This window comes from Muscardinus avellanarius (genome assembly GCF_963383645.1).
Source record: "Muscardinus avellanarius genome assembly, chromosome: 5".
Classification (NCBI taxonomy): Eukaryota; Metazoa; Chordata; class Mammalia; order Rodentia; family Gliridae; genus Muscardinus; species Muscardinus avellanarius.
The window spans coordinates 14415201-14437628 of record NC_137790.1 but is presented as its reverse complement, the minus strand read 5'-3'; the positions used below and the strand labels follow the sequence as shown (position 1 = coordinate 14437628).

General features: G+C 38.4%; 1 protein-coding gene across 1 annotated transcript; it reads right to left on the bottom strand.

Moving 5' to 3' along the window:
* Positions 1-21904: 21904 nt before the first annotated feature.
* Positions 21905-22168, bottom strand: KRTAP7-1 (keratin associated protein 7-1; the record flags this gene model as incomplete). Its single annotated transcript, XM_080695945.1, has 1 exon — positions 21905-22168. One exon carries the CDS (start codon positions 22166-22168, stop codon positions 21905-21907), a length of 264 nt encoding a protein of 87 aa, XP_080552071.1.
* Positions 22169-22428: the final 260 nt, after the last annotated feature.

The following is a 22428-nucleotide window of genomic DNA, read 5'->3' as shown; positions in this document are numbered from 1 at the left end:
AATGTTTTGTGCAACAATTTCAGAAATACAGTATTTCCAGTAGACACAATGAAATAGTTCATGTCTTGTCAGCATCAAATGTAATATATCCAACTATAAAGTATTGTGAATAACTAGAAATGAAAGGAAAGTTAGAAAAGAATGTTTTTGTGGATTTTTGTTTCTGTTTGTGGTACTAGGGATGGAACTCAGGGGCATTCTACCTCTGAGATATAACTCCAGCCCTACTTTTTATTCTTTATTTTGAAACAGGGTCGCATTGAGTTGAAAAGGGCCTCACTGAGTAGCTGAGGCTATTTGTGAACTGAGATACTCCTCTCTCAGCCTCCCAAATGCTGGAATTATAAGCATTTCTACAATTTAGAAATAAATTTTTCTATAAGAATATCTTCTCTTTATATTTTAAACATGTGTTTGTTTTTCTCCAGGTCTGGAGATGGAACCCAAGGGCATTCGACGCCTGAGCTACACCCCTTGCCCTAATTTTTATTCTTTAGTTTGAAACAGGGTCTCACTGAGTTGCAGAGGGCCTCACTCAGTAGCTGAGGCTGTCTGCAAAACACAATCCTCCAGTCTCTGCCTCCCGAATGCCGGGATGACAAGCGTGTGCCACCACTCCCAGCTTGAACATGTGGTTTAAAAATGTTCATTGAGCATCTATTACGTTGCAGGTATTTTGTTGGTTGCTGGGGACTACTCAAAGATGAATGAGAGATGGAAATTACATTTAAAATGAGAAATAAATGGCATGAGAAATGGAAATTAAAATGAGAAATAAATGAAATGCATGTGATATGCTCTGCTCTAAAAGTACAAATGGCCCATGTATACTTGAGGGGTCAAAGAAAAGGGACAATTCTGTCTGAAGTGTGGGGAGGTTAAGACAGGGATGAAAGGAATAGATGTGTGAGCTTGATCTTGAAAATCGGTCATTTACTAGTGGACATAGGTCAGGGAGACAGTTGGACAAAGGAGGAAAAGAACGTTGTTTAAAGCAAAGGCTCATTGGCGTCTTCCAGGAGGCACAGATAGTTCAATGGAGCCATATTGGATCGACGTAGAGAAGTGATGGGAGATGGAGCTGGAAATGAAGTGAGGCTGAATGAGTCTGTGCTGTGGGGGCAGAGGGAGCCACTCCATCCACTGAGCTTGAGCGAGCCGCAGTCCATCTTCACCTCAGAAAGCTTACGATTCTAACAGCATAGAGGATGAATTCAACGCCACAGGGAGGAAGACCGAGTATAAAATTACATCTCTTAGGAATGCTTATGGCTAAAAGTCACAAAAACCTTGGCCTAGAGCAATTCATGTAAAGGCGTGGGGTGTATCTCAGTGGTAGAGCTCTTGCATAATGTACACAAGGCCCTGGGTTTGGTTCCCTAGGACCACGAAAATGTTGCTTAGCTGTAGTTTATTTTTCACAGGAGAACATGAGAAGTTCCAGCGATGCCTTGGGTAGGATGTCAGGGTTCAGGGCTGTCTTCACTGTGGTTCTCTTGGTCTTTCCTTCACCCCTGCACGATTGCTGTAGCAGGCACACACTTCACGTTCTCACACAGCAAGAACCCAAACCAAGGAGCTAAAAAGAGGTTTTCTTCTCTCCCAGCTTCTCCACAATTCCTATCAGGATGAAAGCCATTTCACCTTTGCCTTCCAGGAGATCCCCTTCAGGTCTTGAGGCCCAGAAATGAGTCACGTCTTACGGGTATAAACAAGGGAAGGTAGAAATGTGGATGCCTGGCATTTTTCACCTGTAGGATGTGAAGCAGGCTCTGCCAAAATGGAATGAAAGGGAGAGAAATGGCCACTGGGTTGAGAATCAATAGTGCTACCACAAAAGTCATCACGTGAGTTAAGCAAGGGACAGTAGAGGTGTCCACACAGGTGGTGGCTTTAGCAGTGGGTGGGACCAAAAACAATTAGGGAGGTGGATTTGCTAAGTACAGGCGATTAATCTTTGGGATCATCTCCACTGTCCAAACAGGGAATTCTGACATGGCCACAGAAGACACCGTGAAAAAATAATGCTAAAGGGAAGTCTTCCCAATCTTTTTCTTTTTTAACAAATTATACATGTTTATCATACACTAAAATAACAGAGCAAGACTCTCAGAGAGGAAGTAGCCATCTCAGAAGCTTTGGCCTTGGAGATTGCATAAGCTCCCAGGGGTCAGCTAGGGGCAGGTATGGGAGCAGTGACACCTTCATCACACCTGGAATTCAGTGCCAAGGCCCACCCCTGGAAAGTTCTGTAAGGTATTGGGAACAGTCCAAGATAATAAATAGTCTACTAGAGGACAACATCTAATAATAGTGGTAGTAAGCATATAAAAAACACTTCATGTTTTCAGAACATAAACTTATTTATCCCAAGAAAAACAACTGCCTGGTCCAGTGATATAAAATCTTCCTGATGCTGGGCAAGATGATGTGTATCTGTAATCCCAGAAATTGAGAGGCAGAGATAAGAGAATTGTAGGTTCAAAGCCAAGTAAATTAGTGAAACCCTGTTAAAAAAATTTTTTTTAAAACTGTAGGTGTAGCTCAGAGGTAGAATACCCCCAGGTTCAGTCCCTACTCTAAAAACAAAAGCAGAAAAAAAAAATTCCTGTTATCTTTTGGTTACTGATAATCAAATACTATGGTCCTCCAAATATGATTCCTCAGTTAATTTACTAACTGTAAAATAAATTTTAATTATTCTTGTATAAAACCTCATATTCAGAAAATACATCTGGTTTTGATACAAAAGGAAGAGTTACACCCATGCCCTGGGATAAAGTCATCTGAACAATAGGAACCGATACCTAGGGGTCACCCCTGTCACCCCCACATTTGCAAATCTAATCAGTCATAACCTGTTGTGACTTTGCCTTCTAAAGGTCTCTTGAATGCATTAATTTTATGAATGTCCATTGCACTGTCTCCATTTGTTTCTATTGTTTCCATAAACTACCATGAATCACTATAAACCTAGTTACTTTATAACTATCCAAATTCATTGTCATATAATCCAGGGTTCAGAAGTCTACACTTGAGGTGTGAGTAGAAATGGTCTTTCACAGATGCTGAAGTAGAATCCCCTTCCCATCTCTTTTCTCAACTAGAAGGCATCTGCCCTCCTGACCCATGGCCACGTCCTCGCATCGCATTTATTTTCTGCTTCTATGGTCACCTATCCTCCTACTAACACTGCTCCCCCTCCCTCTTATGAGGGCCTCTGCGATTACATTGGGCTCACTGGGATGATCCAGGATGCCTTCACTGTATCTATATCTTTATCTAAATCACACTTGTCAGGTCCTTTATACCTCATAAGATAATAATCTAGATACTCAGATATGAGAACGTTATTCAGCCTACTGCTCTACCCAATGCAAGCTCCCAATTTATCGAGATTTCTATAGTCATCTCAAAGCTAATCAAATAATAATTTTCCTCCTTTGAAACATCATCCCACAAAGTGTTTACATAGTATAAATGTGGTTATATTACACACACACACACACACACACACACACACACACACACGTTAAAAAATATGTCAACAGGATTGACATCAGCAGAATGTCCATTTCCAGCCTCCGTTCTACCATACACTCTCACAAAATTAACTACCCACAGATGACATTAACATTCAGATAGCTCAAGAGTCCATTTAAGAAGCTGTAACAAAAAAGTAAGGGGAAAAAACTGAGAATAACTATAGAAAATGGTAGAAACAGCAGTTTCATCTTATCCACACCATCCTGTCCTACAGGCTGGAGCAATTCAGACGCCAGAGAGAAGTCCCCAGCCTGTGGTAAACCTTCATAGAAAGAGACAGCACCGAGAGAAAGACCAGATTCCCATCTTTCAGAAGCACTGACCATAGAATTTGCTATAGTTTTGATGCACTCGGATCACTGGGGAGACTGATACAACCAAGACATCTAGAAACAGCATGGAGCAAAGGAGATGAGCAGCAGCTGTCAGTATCAGCCACATGGCAGGATCCTCTGCAGTCCCCAGTGGTCCTGCAGAGGACCCAGCATCCTTCACTGATTGGATCATTTCAAATGACTTGTTGTCCAGAATAAACACCCAATAACCAATCTCAAAAAAATGAAGGTGCACACATTGCCTTACAAATAGCTCAAAATAGCTGGGCGTGGTGGTGCACGTTTGAAATCCCCGCACTTGGGAGGTGGAGACAGGAGGATCACGCAGGTTCGAAGCCAAACTGGCTGGTTTAAGAGACCCTGTTTGCAAATAAAAATGTAAAAATAGGTCTGGGAGTGTAGCCCAGAGGTAGAAGGGCTTCCAGAAACCCTAGTACCACCAAAAACAAACAAACAAACAAATAGCTCAAAATAATGGTCATCATAAATTTTGACATATTACCAGAGATCCCAGAAAAACAATTTGATAAAACCAAGAAAAAAAATGGGCAATTTAACTAAGACATTGTAAACAAACAAACAAAAAAACAATCAAAAATTGGGGGGGCTGAGAAGTACAAAAGAAAAGGAAAATGCAGTGGAGAGCTTCAGAAGAATTCAATGAAGCAAAAGAAATAATCAGTGATCTTGATGGCAATCGATTTAAAGTTAATCAAACAGAAAAGAGAAAGGAAAAAAAGTGAAAAGAAATAGAAAAGGCCTTCAGGACTTATGGGCACCATCACAAGAAATAGATTTTTTATTATGGAAATTCTTCTGGATGAAAAGAGAAAGAAGTAAATGGCTTTTTTAAAAAAACATAATAATGGCTGAAAAACTCCCAATTCTGGGGAGAGATGGGAATATCCAGAAATAAGGAACACAAAGGTCTATAAACAAGTTCAAACTAAGGAATAATTCATTCGGGCATATTATAATCAAAGTTTAAAAAAATCTTTAGTTACAAAATGTAAAAAGTGGGACGCTCTCCCTAATATGTGGAAGCTATGGAAAAAATGGGTTATAGGAGGAGCTGTAGACGAAGAAGGAGAAACCACAGATGAGCAAACAAGGCAACCTAACTGGGGGGATTGGAGGGGAAATTCCCTCTTATGATGCACATTCAGAAACATATCAATCACTAAGCCAAACATGAGCAGGGAGGGGGAAGGAGGGAATGGGGAGGAAACTGGGGAAGGGCTAAATGAGTGACGTGTGCATGTATGCCTCTGCCATCTTGTACTCCATTAAGATGTATGACTACAATGCACCAATAAAAATAATAAATAAATAAATAAAATCACAGGGAAAAATGTGAAAGAAAAGATAATTATCACTTTGAAAGGAACCTCCATGAGTGTTTAGGTGGATTTCTCAGCAGAAGCCTATGAGACTAGAAGAAAGTAAAATGATATATACAATACATTGCAAGAAAACAATAACAAAAAAACACTGCCAGACAAGAAAGCAGTATGTGGTCCACGGCAAAGCAGCCAATCAGAAATGAGGAAGAAACAGACTTTTCCAAACAAGTGTTGAAAGAGTTCATCACATATGGGCTTCTCTTATAGAAACGCTAACGGTATTCTTCAAACTGAAATCGAAGGATGTTAATTAGTAAGATGAAAACATATCAAAGTGAAGACTCACTGGTAAAGCAAAGTACATAGTTAAATTTAGAATATTCTGATACTGTAATGGTGGTATATAAATGACCTTTATCTCTAATAGAAAGATTAAAGACAAAGCCTAAAAAGAACTTCAGCTACGGTAATATTTTAATGGATCTACAATATTTAAAAAGTATAAATATTTTTATCTAAAATGCAAAATGTCAGGAGTAGGGAGTTTTTGTGTAAGATCAGAGTTAAGTTGCCACCAGTTAAAACAGACTATTTAACTTAGGCCTCTGAGTAACCACAAAACAAAACCACTTCTCCTTCTATAAAAAAAGAAAGAGAAAGGACTCGAACATATCACTACATGAAAATCATCAGATGACGAGGAAAAAAATAAAGGAAGAAGCTGCGCACGCTTGTTATCCCAGCGCTTGGGAGGCTGAGACAGGAGGATCGCACAGGTTCAAAGCCAGCCTCAGCTACTTAGGAAGGCTCTCAGCACCTTAGTGAGAACCTCTTTCCAAATAAAAAGTATAAAATAGGTCTGGGAATATAGCTCGGAGGTATAAAAGCTCCTGTGTTCCACCCCAGTACCACAAGAAAGAAAGAAAGAAAGAACCTACAAAATTAAAAAGAAACTTCAAAAAGTGAAAATTTTAAGTCCTTCCCTATAAATAATCATGATAAATGTTAAGGACTAAAATTCCAAATGAAAGATAAGCAGCAGCTGAATGATATGAAAGACCCAGCTTGTGTGTATAAGAGACTCTTCTTGTTATGTATAAGAGACTCTTCTTACTTTGAAAGACACACAAATTGAAAACTGAAGGTGTGGAGACACTCTATACAAACGCAAAAGAAAAGAGAACAGAGGCGACTATGTTTATGCCAAACAAAATATACTTTAAGTCAAAAACTGTAACGGGAGATCAAGACAAGTATCACATACAGATAAAGGGGTCAATCAGTCAACATATACAACAATTCTAAAAATATCTGCATCCAACATCAGAACTTCTAAATATATAAATCAAATATGAATAGGTCTGAAGAAAGAAACTGACAGTAACCTAATTTTAGCAGCAGGCCAAAGAACCCATTTTCAACGCTGTAAAGATTATTCAGATGAAAAACCAATAAGGAAACTTTGGATTGGAAGTACCTTTTAGACCAAATGGATCTAGCAAAAATTGATAAAATATTTCATTCAAGAGCAGCAGAATAGATATTTTTCTCAAGCACACACAGAACATTTTCCAGTTAGATAATACATTAGGCCACAAAGCAAGTCTTAACAAATTTAAGAAGATTGAGATCATACTCAGCCTCTTCTCCAAATACAATTATATAAAACTAGAAATTTATAACAGGGGAAAAACTGAAAATTCACAAATATGTGGAGATTCAGCTGTACCCTCCTTCGATGAGTCCAAGGGGAAATCAAGAGCTATCTTGAGAAAAGCAATGCTGAAAATAAACTGACTAAAACTTATGGAATGCAGCAAAAGGAATCCTAAGAACTTTGTAGAAATGCACTCTACAGTGAGAAAAAGAAAGGCTTCAAATAAACAACCTAACTGTACACTCCGAGGAATTAGAAAAACAAATCTCAAAGTTAGAAGAAGAAAGGAACTAAAGATCATAAAACAAATAAATATAATAACATGTAGAAAAGAGTAGAAACTGCCAATACAATTAAGATTTGATTTTATAAGATAAAATTGACCAATGTTTATCTAGACAAAGAAAATGGGAGAAGACTAAAATAAAATGAGAAACAAAACAGGAGGAATTTATCATTGCTATCGCAGATATATAAGTAATCATAAGAGACTACTATAAACAATTACATGCCAAAAGTTGCATAACCTAGAAGAAATGGGTATATTCCTAGGAACACGCAACCTACAAAACTGAGTCATGAAGAAATAGAAAATATGAACGTTTCACTAAAGCACGATGGAGTCAAATCAGTAATAAAATACCTCCCCACAAAGAAAAACCCAGGACCAGGTTGCTTTGCTGCTGAGTTTTGCAAAATATTTTAAAAATAATACCAATTTTTCTCAAACGTTTTCCCAAAATTAACGTGGCAAACAGATTTCCAGACTCCTTTAGAGGTTAAAATTGTCCTGATATCAAAACCAGACAAGGGCCATGCCAGGAAAAAAATAATAAAAACCCATATCCCTGATGAAGATAGAAGAACATGATATATATTCACAAGCAAATCAAAGTCAATCGCTAAACCAAACATGAGAAGGAAGGAGTGGGGAGGAAATGGGGTGGGAATTGGGGAAGGGCTAATTGGGCGATGTGTGCATGTATGTCTCCACCATCTTGTACGCCTTTAAGATATATGACTACAATCCACCAATAGGAAAAATTTTAAAAAAGAAGCAAAAATTCCTGAGCAGAATACTACTAGTAAGCCAAATTCAACAGCACACTAAAAGAATCATATAGTATGATCACGTGGAATTTTTCCCTAGTATGCCAGAATGGCTCAACACACAAAAATCAATAAATACAACACACTCCATTGACAGAATAAAGGATAAAAATCCTATGTTCACCTCAATAACTGTAGAAAAATAATTTAATAAACTTCAACATTTTTAACGATGGGAGCTCCAAACAAATTAAGTAGAGAAGGAATGTACCTCAGCAAAATATAAATAAATAAATAGCACTGAAAGAAGAGAACAAAACATTTCAAAAACATTCATTGAATTGAGAATAAAATTTATCGTTTCATTTTCAAAATTATCCAAAAGTCCCTAACTCACTCTACTTTTAAGATTCACTCTCTTTTAGTTATTCAAAGTTGCTGGGCACCTTTTGCAAACTTTGATATGTTCTATTTGTTCTCCTGGAAATATTTTCCTTCTTATCTGCTCCTCCTCAATCCCCTCGTAACCTTCAGATGCCTGCTGGATCACTCTCTCTGGGAGTCCTTTCTACTCCCTCCTCCACTGACTAAAGTTCATCTAGACATGGCAGGCCTCCATCTTTCTCATACTTGCAGCACTTCTCAAGTTGCCAATTAACCTTAGTGTTGTGCCTGGAATCTGTCTGCCTCACTAACATGCTTGTTCCCATCAGAGCAAAAATAGTATTTTTAGTCATCCTGACTCCTCAGTGCCTGGCTCACTAACTGGGCACAAGGTAGCTTTTCAGTAAGTATTCACTGAATGAATTAATGAAAGGGTATTCTAAACCTAAGTTGGCCACTCACTGCCTGGGAGGATTGAAACCACTTTTCAGGTCTCAAGTTGCTCAACTGTAAACTGAGAAGAGCTGACTTCCTGGGACTTACTGCCCTACACATTGTATGATTCTGCCATCAAAATCACTGATAAGCCAAGATTACAAGTCAACCTCTCTCAGTAACATTTGGTCAATTAAACATATGACTGCAGAGAGTGCTTTTGCTCACCTATTACACGCCCTGCTAAGACAAACTAATGAACTCACAGAAGAGAGTTGCTAAAAACTCTAGAAGAGTGCCATAACATTTGGAAACATTTAGTCTGTGTAAGACTCCAAAGATGCTTATTTTAAAAGGCCTGCATCTAAGCTCCACTCCATTGGATTCTGATTCCATGGGTTTGGGGTAGGACTATGGAATCCTCCTATTTAATAAGATGCCAGAAGATTTGTAAAAAGCAATACTTAGAAATTTAGAGGATTCTAGAGTCAGGTATCTGAAAAATGTGTTCTCTGACAAAATACACAACCAAAAATGGTTGAATGTAAAATTGTGAAGAATTAAAAAGAGACCCTCTCTCAGCCAGGCTTGATAACCAGAGTCGATGTAATTGATCATTATGAGATTTCTTTTCTCCAAGGGATCTTTGGCAATGTTCAGAGTCATTTTTTTTGTCATGGCTGCGAGTAGAAAGCGGTGCTACTTAGCATCTAATGGGTAAAGGCCAGGGATGCTTCTAAATATCCTACAATGCACCGGACTACCCTTCAACAAGAATCTCCTGACTCAAATTGCCAATAGAGTCAAGGTCAAGAAGCACTAAAGTCAAAATCACATCAGGTCAAGTGTGATCTCCAGGCAATATACCCAAAACGTGGCTATATCGCAGGGCCAGAAATTGCTGAGCAAGACTTGGGGCTAACTTAGGACACAATTAAATACCTTGCCACCTTAGCACTTTTGGGGCTGAGCCATGATGGTGAGGCTCCTTCGTTAATTATGGAGCAGAAGCTTCATTGAAGCATCTTATTTGATGTAGAACATGTGTGGTTTTCTTAAGAAGCAATGTGATACCCACAACAATGCCTGGGCGCGTAAGAGCCCCAGGGACTCTCCTCAGAAACACCTCATGTGTGGTTCACAGACAACATAAAAAGCAATCCCAAACAAGGTAGGCTTTTGCTGCAAGCTTTTCATCACAGGTAGGATATTAAGGTCATTTGTGGCACCCATATCTCTGGTTGTCTATGCAAAATGGTCCTCTTCTGATACACAAAGGCAGTATTTGGAGATAGACACTGGGGATGTGTATACATTGAAAACTGCAACCTGGGGCAATTGAAAGGGTAAGGGTAAGGAATTATCTGGTGTGCTGCCTCAGTGCACTGCGGAGTGAAATTTGACTTCATTTACTTGATTCAACTTATTTACTCATTACTAAGTAAGTGCGCTGGGCATGTCCTTGTCATGGCCTTTAAAATAAGGTTCGTCTTATTTCCAAACAACAAGGGGAAAACTAATAAAAGCATAATTTCTTCCAAGTCTTTGCTGAACCAAACTAAATCTAAAAGTAAATTTAAATTTAAATGTAGAAATGATATCTACTGTTCCAAAGTTAGTTTTAAAAATTTTCAGTGTGCATAAGGAAAAACTTGAAAATTCTGAAGCTTTCCTCCATGGCATTCGACCTAGAAACTTCAAAGCAGAGATAATAAGACACACTTGTAAAGGCGATTACTAAAAAGGGGGGATGGCATGATTAGAACTGGAAAGAAAGGAACAGGATACAGTACTGCGAATACCATTGTCAGAGATAATGTCAGAAGCCTTAGAAGTAAGTCGGTAAAAAGAAATTGGTATATAAAAAAATAACAGCATATTTTCAGTAACAACAAAAGTACTGTATTTAGGAGTTTTATAGAATCCCCAAAGAGCTGCCTGGCAAATCTTGGAATCAAGAAATATTTTCTTTTATCTAATAGACAGTGCTACTGCTATAATTTTAACTCCCTCTTGTCTATTCCCAATGGAAATGAAAAGCACAATCTAGTTTTTTCCATAAATAGCAATAAAAATAGGGCAAAAGCCGGGCGTGGTGGTGCATGCTTATAATTCCTGCACTTGAGAAAGGAGGATCACACAGGTTCGAAGCCAGCCTCAGCTACTTAGTGAGGCTTTCAACAACTTAGTGAGACCCTGTTTCCAAATAAAATATAAAATAGGTCTGGGAGTGTAGCACTGAGGTAGAAGGCCCCTGGGTTTCACCCCCAGTACCACAGATATATATATATATATATATATATATATATATATATATATATATATTAATATATAAAATAAAATATACAAAATAAAAATATACAAAATAAAAATATATAAATATATAAATATATATTTATATATATTTACATTTATATATATTAATATACAAAATAAAAATATATAAATATATAAATATATATGGCAAAAGTATTAGAAACATTATTAAAAAAATAAAATGTTCTTTTCAATGAAAATGTTGATATTTAATCTCAGTGAAATATATTTCCCTCTCTACTTCATTGGGTGAATCAACAGGGTTGGCCCCTGCTCGAATTGTACATGCACACAGATTCTTGTTAAAGGACAGGGTAATTTTATAGCAAGGCCTAGGATTCTGCATTCTGGACAAGCTCTCAACTGATGCTAGTTTCTTGTCAGAAGACTGTATTTATTTATTTTTTTTTATTGGTGCACTGTATTCATACATCATAGTGGGATACAAACTTTTGTAGACATACATGCACACATCGCCCAGTCAGCCCCCACCCGATCCCCACCCCATTCTCTCCCCATCCCTCCCTTCCATGCTTGGCTTAGTGGTTGACATCTAGTATTATAGCAATCTATCCAAAATTAAAAATGATAATCTCACATAACAGTTTCATTTGTCTGATACCAAGCTTTTGATGACTTAAAGATAACATTTCATATTTCTTTTTACTTTCTTTCTTACCAGAGAATATTTTTTTCTCTTTTTTTAGGTGAAACTATCATATATTTATATATTTATTTTTCAGAAAAAAAATCTATCCTAATATGGAATATGGACTCTAGATACCCAAAACGATCTTGAAAAAGAACAAAGCTAGAAGATATATATTTTCTGATTTCAAACCATATAAAGCTACAATAATTGAAACAGTGTAGTACTATTCTAAAGGCAGATATATAAACCATTGGAGTTAAATACAAGCCTAGAGCTAAATTCTTTCCTATATTGTCAAGTTATTTTTGACAAGGTTTCCACGAATATTTGGTGGTGGAAATAATAATCTTTTATCTAAATATTGTTGAAAAATAATAATTACATGAAAAAGAATAAAATTGGACCCTTACCTAATCCCATATACAAATATTAACTCAAAATAGATAAAAGACCTAAATATAAATCTTAAGACTATGAACTTTTAGGAGAAAATCTGGGTCATAAAAACTCACAACATTGAAATTGGCAGTGATTTCTTGGATATGATTTCAATGGCACAGGCAACAGAAGAGTATACAAACTCCCTAAAAAATAAAAAAAAATATTGTATATCCAAAGACAATGTAAACAGAGTTAAAAGTTACTAATAGAATGGGATAAAATAATTCCAAATGCTATATCTGAAGGTATATTAATATTCCAACTAGAAATCCTAAAAATTAACAACAATAAAGGCAAGCAATACCTTTTAGAGATAGATAAAAAACTAACATAAATAATGAATCTCCACAGATAACCAATCTTAATTGTCTGTTGGATGGAAAATCTTGTTTCTCTGGTTCTGGTGTGTGTTACCTATTTCTTCTTTGTAGTTAATCTCTTTGAGTATTTTCTCTAGGGCTGGTTTTGAGGACATAAATTCCTTCAGTTTCTGTTTGTCATGGAAGCTTCTTATTTCTCCATCTAATTTGATAGAAAGTTTTGCTGGGTAGGAAATTTTTGGCTGGAAGTTGTTTTCTTTCAGAGTTTGGAATATGTTACTCCAAGCCCTTCTGGCTCTCATGACTTGGTTTGGGAAGTCTGGAGTGATTCTAATTGGTTTGCCTCTGAATGTCACTTGGCCCTTTGTTTTTGTTGCCTTTAAGATTCTCTGCTTGGCTTCCACATTGGTCATTTTGACAATTATGTGGCGTGGGGATCCTCTTCTCCGATCCTGTCTAAAGGGCGTTCTATAAGTTTCCTGGACCTGTGTATCAACCTCTTGCTTTATGTCTGGAAAATTTTCTGCTATTACTTCCTTGAAGAGATTGTTGATCCCTTTGGTTTCACTTTCTTTTCCCTCCTCTATTCCAATTATTCTTAGGTTAGCTCTCTTAAAATGGGCCCATATTTCTTCAATGTCAGATTCCTGCTGTCGGATATTTTTTTCTAGATTAGAAACTATGCATTTATTTTTGGAATGATCATCTTCTAAGAGCGAGATTCTGTTCTCCATGTGGTCTAATCGGTTGTTTGTGCTTTGAATTGAGGCTTTTACTTCATTAATTGCATCCTTTATCTCTTTTTGGCTCTCTCTGAGTTCTTTTCGAAGCACCTCTATTATTTCTACAGTTATTTTCCTGATTTGATCTTCTAGAAATCTCTGATTTTCTGTTTTATCGAGTTCTGATGTTGTGGGGTTGTGGGCATTCATTGCTCCAGTATTATTCCTCTTTCCCATGATTTCGGAAGTTTGTGCCTTCTCTGGGTTCTTCCCTTGGGTCACTATGACTTCACTTAAGGTGTTCTGGATCTCAAGTCAGTAGTATCTCAGACCCCACTACTCCTTTACTGGGTTGTATCATAGAGTCTCCAACCCAGAGAGTCGATAGAGGCTACTATTTAGACTGTGGGGGGTGCCAGGTTGCACGTTCTCCTATGGTGTGATATCTCTGCCACCGCCACTCCCCCACTGGGTCAAGTCCCAGGGAGTACAGTACTGGGATTTCTCCTCTGTGGCCCGCAATTTGACTCACTGTTCTTGAGTACGCAGATCTAGCTGTACTGGACTCAGTGAATTCGCTGCTGCTGCCGCCGGTGACAATATGGCGCTGCTGCTACGCCCTCGGCCGTGAGGCTGGTGTATTTCTTCTTGGTTTTGAGTTCCACTCTGAATCCCTGCAGCATGTGCTGATCTCAGCCACTGGGAGCTTTAGATGTTCCCTGCGCTGAGAAATCCCGCCTGGCTGTTCCGAAGCAGCTCACCTCGGCTTGCTGTAGCCGTCTGGTGAAGTCGCCGCTGCCGCCGGCAGTATTGCGCTGCTGCTGCGTCCTCGGGCGTGAGGTCGGTGTATCTCCTCTGTGGCTCTGAGCTCTGTTCTCAGTCTGCTTTCTCTCTGGGGCCTGGTGATTTTTTGTTTCTCTGGTGATGGTGTTTTCTGGCTATAAAAGGCGCTGATTTTGTGGTAATGGAGATTGGTTGTTAGCGGGGCTCTTAAGCCCCGCTTTTCTCGGTCGCCATCTTCCTGGAAGTTCAGAAGACTGTATTTAAGTAGCAAGTGATTTAGTTTTTCCCCTAAGGTTTTAAATCATTAGGCTGACTCAACAAATATTTATCAAGAGGATGAAATAATGCCAAATAAAGCACAATATTTGGCCTCAAGGAACCTACAGATTATACAGGAAATCATTACAGAGAAAATCAGAACTATCAGCTAATAAAGGTGCCTGCAGGAAAGATAAACATCATCCTGGCAGTACTGATGGCAATTGGAGTGCTCCTTTCCTCTTGTACACAATTTGCAGAACACCAAAGGTAAAGGCTCTGTGACAGGAGGGAGACAAAGGCAGCACCATTTTTTAATCATGTCAGACAGGCATGGTGGTGCACGCTGATAATTTCAGTGCTTGGAAGGCTGAGACAGGAAGATGGCAGGTTTAAGACCAGCCTCAGAAATGTAGTAAGACTCTCAGCAACCTAGTAAGAACCTGATTCAGCAGGCATTAAAAGGGGCTGGATCTGTATAGCTCAGAGGTAGAATAGCTCTAGGTTTAATCTCCAGTATCACAGAGAGACAGGCGGGGAGGGGAGGGGAGGGAGGGGGAGAGGGAGAGAGAGAGAAGGAGAGGGAGAGAGAGAGAAAGAGAAAAAGAGAGGGGGAGAGGGAGAGGGAGAGAGAGAGAAGGAAAGGGAGAGAGAAAGAGAGAAAGAGAAAGAGAGGGGAGAGAGAGAAGGAGAGGGGGAGAGAGAGAGGGAGAGAGAAAGGGAGAGACAGAGAGAGAGAAGAAAGAGAGATGGAGAGGGGGAGAGAGAGAGGGAGAGGGAGAGAGAGAAGAGAGAAGAGAGAGATAGAGAGGGAGAGGGAGAGAGAGAAGAGAGAGGAGAGAGAGATGGAGAGGGACTTTGTAGTCGTGCATGGTGGCACATGTTTGTAATCCTAGCACTTGGGAGGCTGAGACAGGAGGATCGTGCAGGTTCGAAGCCAGCCTCGGCCACTTAGTGAGGCTCTCAGCAACTTAGTGAGACCCAGTTACCAAATAAAATATAAAATATACGTCTAGGAGTATAGCCCAGAGGTAGAAAGCCCCTGGGTTCCATTCTCAGTACCACAAATAAAAATAAATGAATAAATTAAGTTTCTTTTAGTATAGATATATTTCTGTGCTCTTGGTTGGTGGGCTTCAGCATATTATGTTTTCATAGTATGATATTTAAAAATACAGGAATTCTAGACTGAAACAAGAGAAGCTACCTACAGTTGAAGAAATTCTGAAGGATCTGTAGGAGTTCACTCAATGAAGAAGAGTGGCTAAGGAGCAAAGAATTGTGCTAAGTCCCATTGCCAAAGCAAGGGAGTCATGTTAAGGAGAGGTAGAGCCAGATGTGGTGGTAAAAACTTGTAATCTCAGTACTTGGGAGGCTGAGCCAGGAGTATCACAGGTTCAAGATCAACCTCAGCAACTTAATGAAACTCTGTTTCAAATAAAGGATAAAATAGGGTGGGATCTAGCTCAGATGTAGGCTGTCCCTGGGTTCGATCCCCAGTACCACAAAAATAATTCATTAATTATTGATTGGTTGATTGGTTGATTGATTGATTGGTTTAAAAAAGAAAATATCATAGGAAATCAGAGTAGAGAAAATTATAGACTTGTGAGCCCATAACTCATCTTTTCCCTGAAAGCTATAAGAAGTTTTTAAAATCATCAAGTTGATGAAAGAAATCTGCAAGATTAAATTTACCTTTTGTGAAACTCTTATATCTACAGTATGGAAAATAGATTGGAGACTGCCATAAAGTGCAGACAGGCAGCTGGGGTAGTAGCCCATGCAATAAATGACTAAGGTATGAGCCGAGGCAGAGACATCAGAAACAAAGACCTGATATCATTTTTCCAAGATAGCAAAGAGAGAAAATCTAAGGACTTGGTACCAAGATGAAAAATGTAACCTAATAGGCAAACATGATGGTTCACATCTCTAGTCCCAGTACTTGGGAGGCTGAGAGAGGAGGATCATAGGTTTAAGGTCAGCCTCAGCAACATAATGAGGCCCTCAGCAACTTAGCGAGATCCTACATCAAAATAAAATAGGGCTAGTAGTGTGGCTCAGAGGTAGAAGGCCCCTGAGTTCAATCCCCAGAGCCAAAATCCAGTAGCCTAATAATATTTAGAATATTTGCAAGCTTGTGATAATGCTGAAGGCTATTGATAACTTCAGGTAGGATCAAATAGGCAGATATGTAATCGATATTCTGCCTCTGTTGTTAGTGGTAATAACAGTGGGCGTGAAAAGTTTGTGCACTGCCTCAAGTCTCAGTTTTCCCAGGAGGTGAATATTTGCCCAGTTGGACAAATTACTTCATATTCATCAATTTTGTTATGATATCAATCTCCCAAGATAGTTCTCAGAATTAAATAAAATTCTATTTACAGTTTATAAACTGTAAAATTACTATATGAATACCAGGTGTGATTATTAATGTCAAAAAAGAGGTAGTGAATAGGGATATATCTTGGGAATAGCTCTGTAACTTCCAAAGTAATATACAATTTGTTTTAGAGTAGGGGAATAGATTTTGAGTCAGGCTATCCTAGGTTATATCTCAGCATTTTTTGTTTACAAATGATAGCTTCAAACAAATTATTTAAGTGTGTGTGTGTGTGTGTGTGTGTGTGTGTGTGTGTGTGTGTGTTTTCCTGGGAATTGAACCCAGGGGCATTCTACCTCTGAGATACACCCCCAGCCATGTGTTTATTTTTCATTTCAAAACAGAGTCTCACTAAGTTGCTGCTGGCCTCACTAAGTTGCTGAGGTTAGCCTCGAACCTGTGATCCTACACTCTCAGCCTCCCAAGTACTAGAATTACAGCTACACCACCATGACCTAACATTATTTGCCTTTTCAATTTTGACTTCCTCTTAAGTGATATGGTAGAACATGAATGGTGCTTCTAAAAATATGTTTGTATTATTGTTTTATTTGTAACTTAGTCACTGAGAAGAGGACCAGTTCTCATTATTTCTTTTTAATCTCTTTTTAATCCCCTTTTAAAGGATTTATATATTTTTAGGCTTAAGAGACAGAGTGACTAAAGATTTTCCCCCTATCTTTTCCCCCAAAACCCTTAAATAATAGTAAAAGAGTGAAAGAGGTTAAAGCCAGCAATGAAAGAAATAACTGTTGAGACAAAACCATTTGAAGAAATATTGTGTTGATATCTGGATGACAGAAGAAAGATGTAGAGAAAACAGAAAGGAGAAGGAGGCCACATCAGAAACAATGAGCGAGCAGAAGGAGCTGCCAGCCAGGGGAAAGCCAATCTTCCTTCCACATTCCCAGAGAACACTGGGACTCTAAATGCTAGGGAAAATGGTAGGACTGAGACAGAAACAGGGGCAAGGTAGTTAATGAAAATCTAGTTGAAGAATGGGGCTGGGTTCGTAGAGTTGCTAGCATAGTTGTGCAGTCCACACGTTGCCATTTAGAGACCTTTGCAAACTACCTCCTACAGCAGAGAGGTCATTCTCACTCCGACCTTAAAAGCAAAACCTGTTTAAAACCTTTCAGTAGACTTTGTCCCCAGATACATAGTTCCAGGGCAGCTTCTGAGTGTGTCATCCTTAAATATGAAAAAGCAATTGAGAATCATAGCAATGAGTAGTATGGAGGTGATACAATATCCATGAGGATATATAGCAATGATGGACAGAGCAATGACCACACTTCACCCCCAGTGTTGCTTCTCAAATTCAGTCTCCATGTGAAGAACCTAAGGGTCCTGAGTAAGGTCACTGATTCTGTGATCAGAACAGAAATGTTCAAGATGAACCTCGAGTTTTGATTTGCATCTCCCTGATGGCTAGTGATGTTGAACATCGTTTCATGTATCTATTTGCCATTTGTATCTCTTCTTTTGTGAAGTGTCTATTCATTTCAGTTGCCCATTTCTTGATTGGGTTGTTTGCTTTGCTAGTGTAGAGTCTTTTGAGCTCTTTGTATATTCTGGATATTAGCCCCCTATCAGAGTGGTGGCTGGTAAAGATCTTCTCCCATTCTGTAGGCTTCCTCTTTAGGTTCTTGATGGTTTCCTTTGATGAGAAGAAACTTTTAAGTTTGAAGAGATCCCACTTATTAATTCTTGCTTTAATTTCCTGCGCTTTGGAAGTCTTATTGAGAAAGTTACTCCCTGTACCTATATGTTGGAGTGTAGATCCTATGCCTTTCTCTAATAACTTCACAGAACATCTTGTTGATCCATAAAGTAAGTAAATAATCAAATAAAACAGAGTTAGAGTCATTTCTAAAAGACAAAAAAGTCAGCATAAAGGTGTTCCATTGTCCAAATTTGGAACCATTTGAACGTTGAAACTAGTAACAATATTAATGGAATAAAATCTATTGAGTAAAGTCAGATTCTGTGAGCACACATTACTATAAATATTGAAACTAATAAACAAAAATAAATAAATGAAAAGAAAATTATTTCCTGTAGTAGATTTCTAGCTAATAGATAAAAACATATTTATAAAAGTAGAAAGTTGTTAACATGTCCTACAATTAGTAGATAAAAGCTTAATAAGAAATAGGATATTTACATAACATCCATGTATCTACATACAAGTCGATTATTAATTAATTACAAAGGCAAAAAGAGTAACTTTATAGGAAAGAAACTTGAAGGACACTATTTTTTTTTACCAACAGATGAGAGTAAATATGAACTAAATTTGCATTGACCAATGTAGTGTCTCTCCTGATATTTTTCACTGAGGATACAGTTGTTTTTTTAGGGAATTTCTATCAGAAATGCATAATATAAATCTTGTCATGAGGAAAATTGAGTAGGCCCAAATCCAGGGAAATTCTAAAAATAATTGGCCTGTATTCTTCAGATTGACTGAGTTCAAGAGAGAAAAAAGGTAAAAAACTAATCTAGATTGGAGAACACTCAAGAGACATACATAATAGTGGACTGTATCATGGACCAGGGGAAAAAGTAACTCCAAGAGACACTATTGTGACAGTTGACCAAATCTGACTGTGCACTGTGCATCGATATAATACCATTGATAATAATATATTATATAAATATTAAGCTTCCTTTTATAATTATACTATACTTGTTCCTAGGAAAATATATGTACACAAATATACATACACATATATAAACATGCACATATATAAAGACAATATTGTATGCCTACGTAATATTGCATATATACTTCACCTGTATGTAAGATGATAAAAACAAATGGGACAAAATGTGAGAAATTAATAAATATTGGCACTCAGGACTTCTTTGACCTATTATGGCAACTTTTCTAAAAGTTTGAAGTTGTAACTTCTTTTAAATCCTATTGACAAACAATTTTGTCCTTAGGAGATACACAGGGGCAGCAATGATAGACTCTAGACACTTATGGTTGGTAGAGATCAAAGTACCTAATCAATATCCAGTGTCCTGGAACCTCCCCCAATAGGTCCTCCTGACTACGCATTTGAGCTTTGCCAATACCAGCTCATTTCCTCTTCAGATAGCTCTGTTTCTTTTTGTACAGCAATTTCTGTCCTGATACATACTCTTATTCTTCTCATAATTATATTTACCCATCCAAAATTCCTTTCTATCAAACTTAAAACACTGTGTGTGTGTGTGTGTGTGTGTGTGTGTGTGTGTGTGTGTGTGTGTTTCTATCTGTCTGATTGTGTCTGTCTCCTACTTTGAGTCCTAGGAAGCAAATAAGGAAGAAATCTCTCTATTTAGAGAATCGTCCATCATTCATTAGTTGGTATAAATATAAGACTATTAAATGCATTTTAAATATTAAATAAAGTGTATTTAACTTTTGAGGACAAGCACGGTGCCTTATTTCTCTCTATACCCCCTGATCTTAGTACAGTCCTTGGTGGTGTAGCTACACAGTATCTATTAAATGAATAAATTCCCTCCTGAAGAAAAGCAGCATTGCAGGCCAGCTTCTACCTGCTTAGGTGTTTTTATAGCCTCAAAATTCTTAACACAGTCGCCAGAGTCCAATAATTATTGATACACGAATACATGAAATCCATAATAGACTCTCCAACACCTTGTATCTAAAATGCAAAGATTTGACAAGTCGAGCCAATGAACATTTAATTGAGCACCATCTCAGAGGCAAAAGTGTAATAAATACTTAACACAAGAATGAAAGGGCTTTAACTCAAAACATAAGGCATTTGCTTCAATAAAGGCAAGATTTCTCGATAAGCAAGACAAGAAGCATTTTCCAGGTTTAGACCACATATCATTTCAAGTGCTTCTTCCAGAAACTATCATCCCAAAATATAAATGCTTCATTTTTATTACTAGCTATATATACAATCAAAAGTGAAGAAGGCAGGGAAAATAAAACCCACATATTGAAAAAGGGGGAAAAGACCATGATTTTAACAGTTGGCTTCCCTTTAGTGACCAAAGTTTAGGAATTCCTAAAGATAAAGTTTCATAGCTCAGTCTATCTGGTTATAATTCTTTCAAAGTTCTTTGAGTGCAAATATCACAGCTGAGATTATAAAAAGTAGGAAACGAAAAACAAACCAAAATAGTATAATAACATTAATGAAAAAAGAAAAAATGTATTTTAGGCATTCAACAACTAATAAATTTTTCTATTTATAACCAGCATAGGGAAACACCAACAACTGCAATAAATTTATATTAAAATTGGGACATCTAGCCAGGCGTGGTAGCGCATGCTTGTAATCCCCGCACTTGGAAGGCAGAGACAGGAGGATCGCGCAGGTTTGAAGCCAGCCTCTCTGGCTTAAGAGATCCTGTAACCAAATAAAAAAATATAAAATAGGTCTGAGAATGGAGCCCGGAGGTAGAAGGGTTTCCAGGAACCCCGGTACCACCAGGAAAAAAAAAATGGGACATCTATAAGAAATGCTTAAAAATTAAAATCTCAAAGGAAGGGAAAAATAAAATAAAAATTAAGTCTCAATATACAAAGAAAAGAATGGTTTGAGCCGGTGTGGTGATACACACCTGTAATCCCAGTACTCAAGAGGCTGAGACAGTAGGTGGGAAGCCCGCCTCAGCAACTTAGTGAGACCCTGCTTCAAAATGAAAGATAAAATAGGGCCAGAAGTATAGTTCAGAAGTGGAATGCCCCTGGAGTTCAACCTCCAGTACCAAAAAAAGAAAAAAAGAAGAAAAGAAATAATGGTTGGGCACCACCCATCTTTGATGTATAGCCTAAAATCAGAATAAAATTTCATCAAAGTCAACCATTACACATGAAACCTAACTTCTGAATTCAAAAGCATACAAAAACACAGTACAATAAATGACTCAGACAAAAACATGTGTGCTGAAGAAAATAGATTTATTAGGAGACTAGCAGTAAAACCACCTCCTGCCCACCCACACCCAATTCAAGAAGTGGATAGATGGGCAGAGTAACCCTGGGAGGAAAACTAACTGCTTCACTGCTAGATTTCAGCTTCGTCTGAAAAACAGATCTTGCTCTCTTTGGCTGCAGATGAGTACCAGCTTGACATCTGAGTGCTGGGTAACTAGATCGGCATCATCAAAGAGCAGGAAGAAGTCAGGATCCCCCAGGTGCATCTAAAGGCAGGAAGATGGTCCTTTCTCTTCACCTTGATCTTTCTTTGCACAGAGGATTAACAGAGAGTCCTGTAGTCGCCAGAGCCATTGAGTCTTCAGTAGGAGCTGTAGCCGAAGCCAGAGCCAGAGCCCCAGGGCCTGTAGAAGCTGCTGCCGTAGCAACATCCCGGGTTGTTGAAGCTGTTACTACCGCCATAGCAGAAGTTCCTGGAGCTGTAGCCACTCCATCCGCAGCTGTTCAGGGGAGAGCCCAGAGGCACAACGCAGTTCAGGGGGGTGGCTCTGTAGGTCCCGTGGAAGTTGGTTCCATAGCAAGGATAGCCAGGGAAGTAGCTTCCACAGCAGAAATAGCGAGTCATGACGGCAGGTCTTGGGAGGGGTCTGGAGAGATGGTGAAGCACAAGCTACCCAAGTGTGAATGATGGTCTCCTCCTGCTCGGGGCCTTTTATACCTCAAGTCGGTGGGCATGACGGGCTTGTCTACACGTCATCCTACTAGTTTGCATAAGTAACCCCATTATTTTCTAATAAGATGCACATAAAGGAACCCACAGACTCGTTGCCCATATTTTGTTAGCTTTTCTGTTTGCAAAGGAATGCGTCCTGTCTTCAAAGCCAG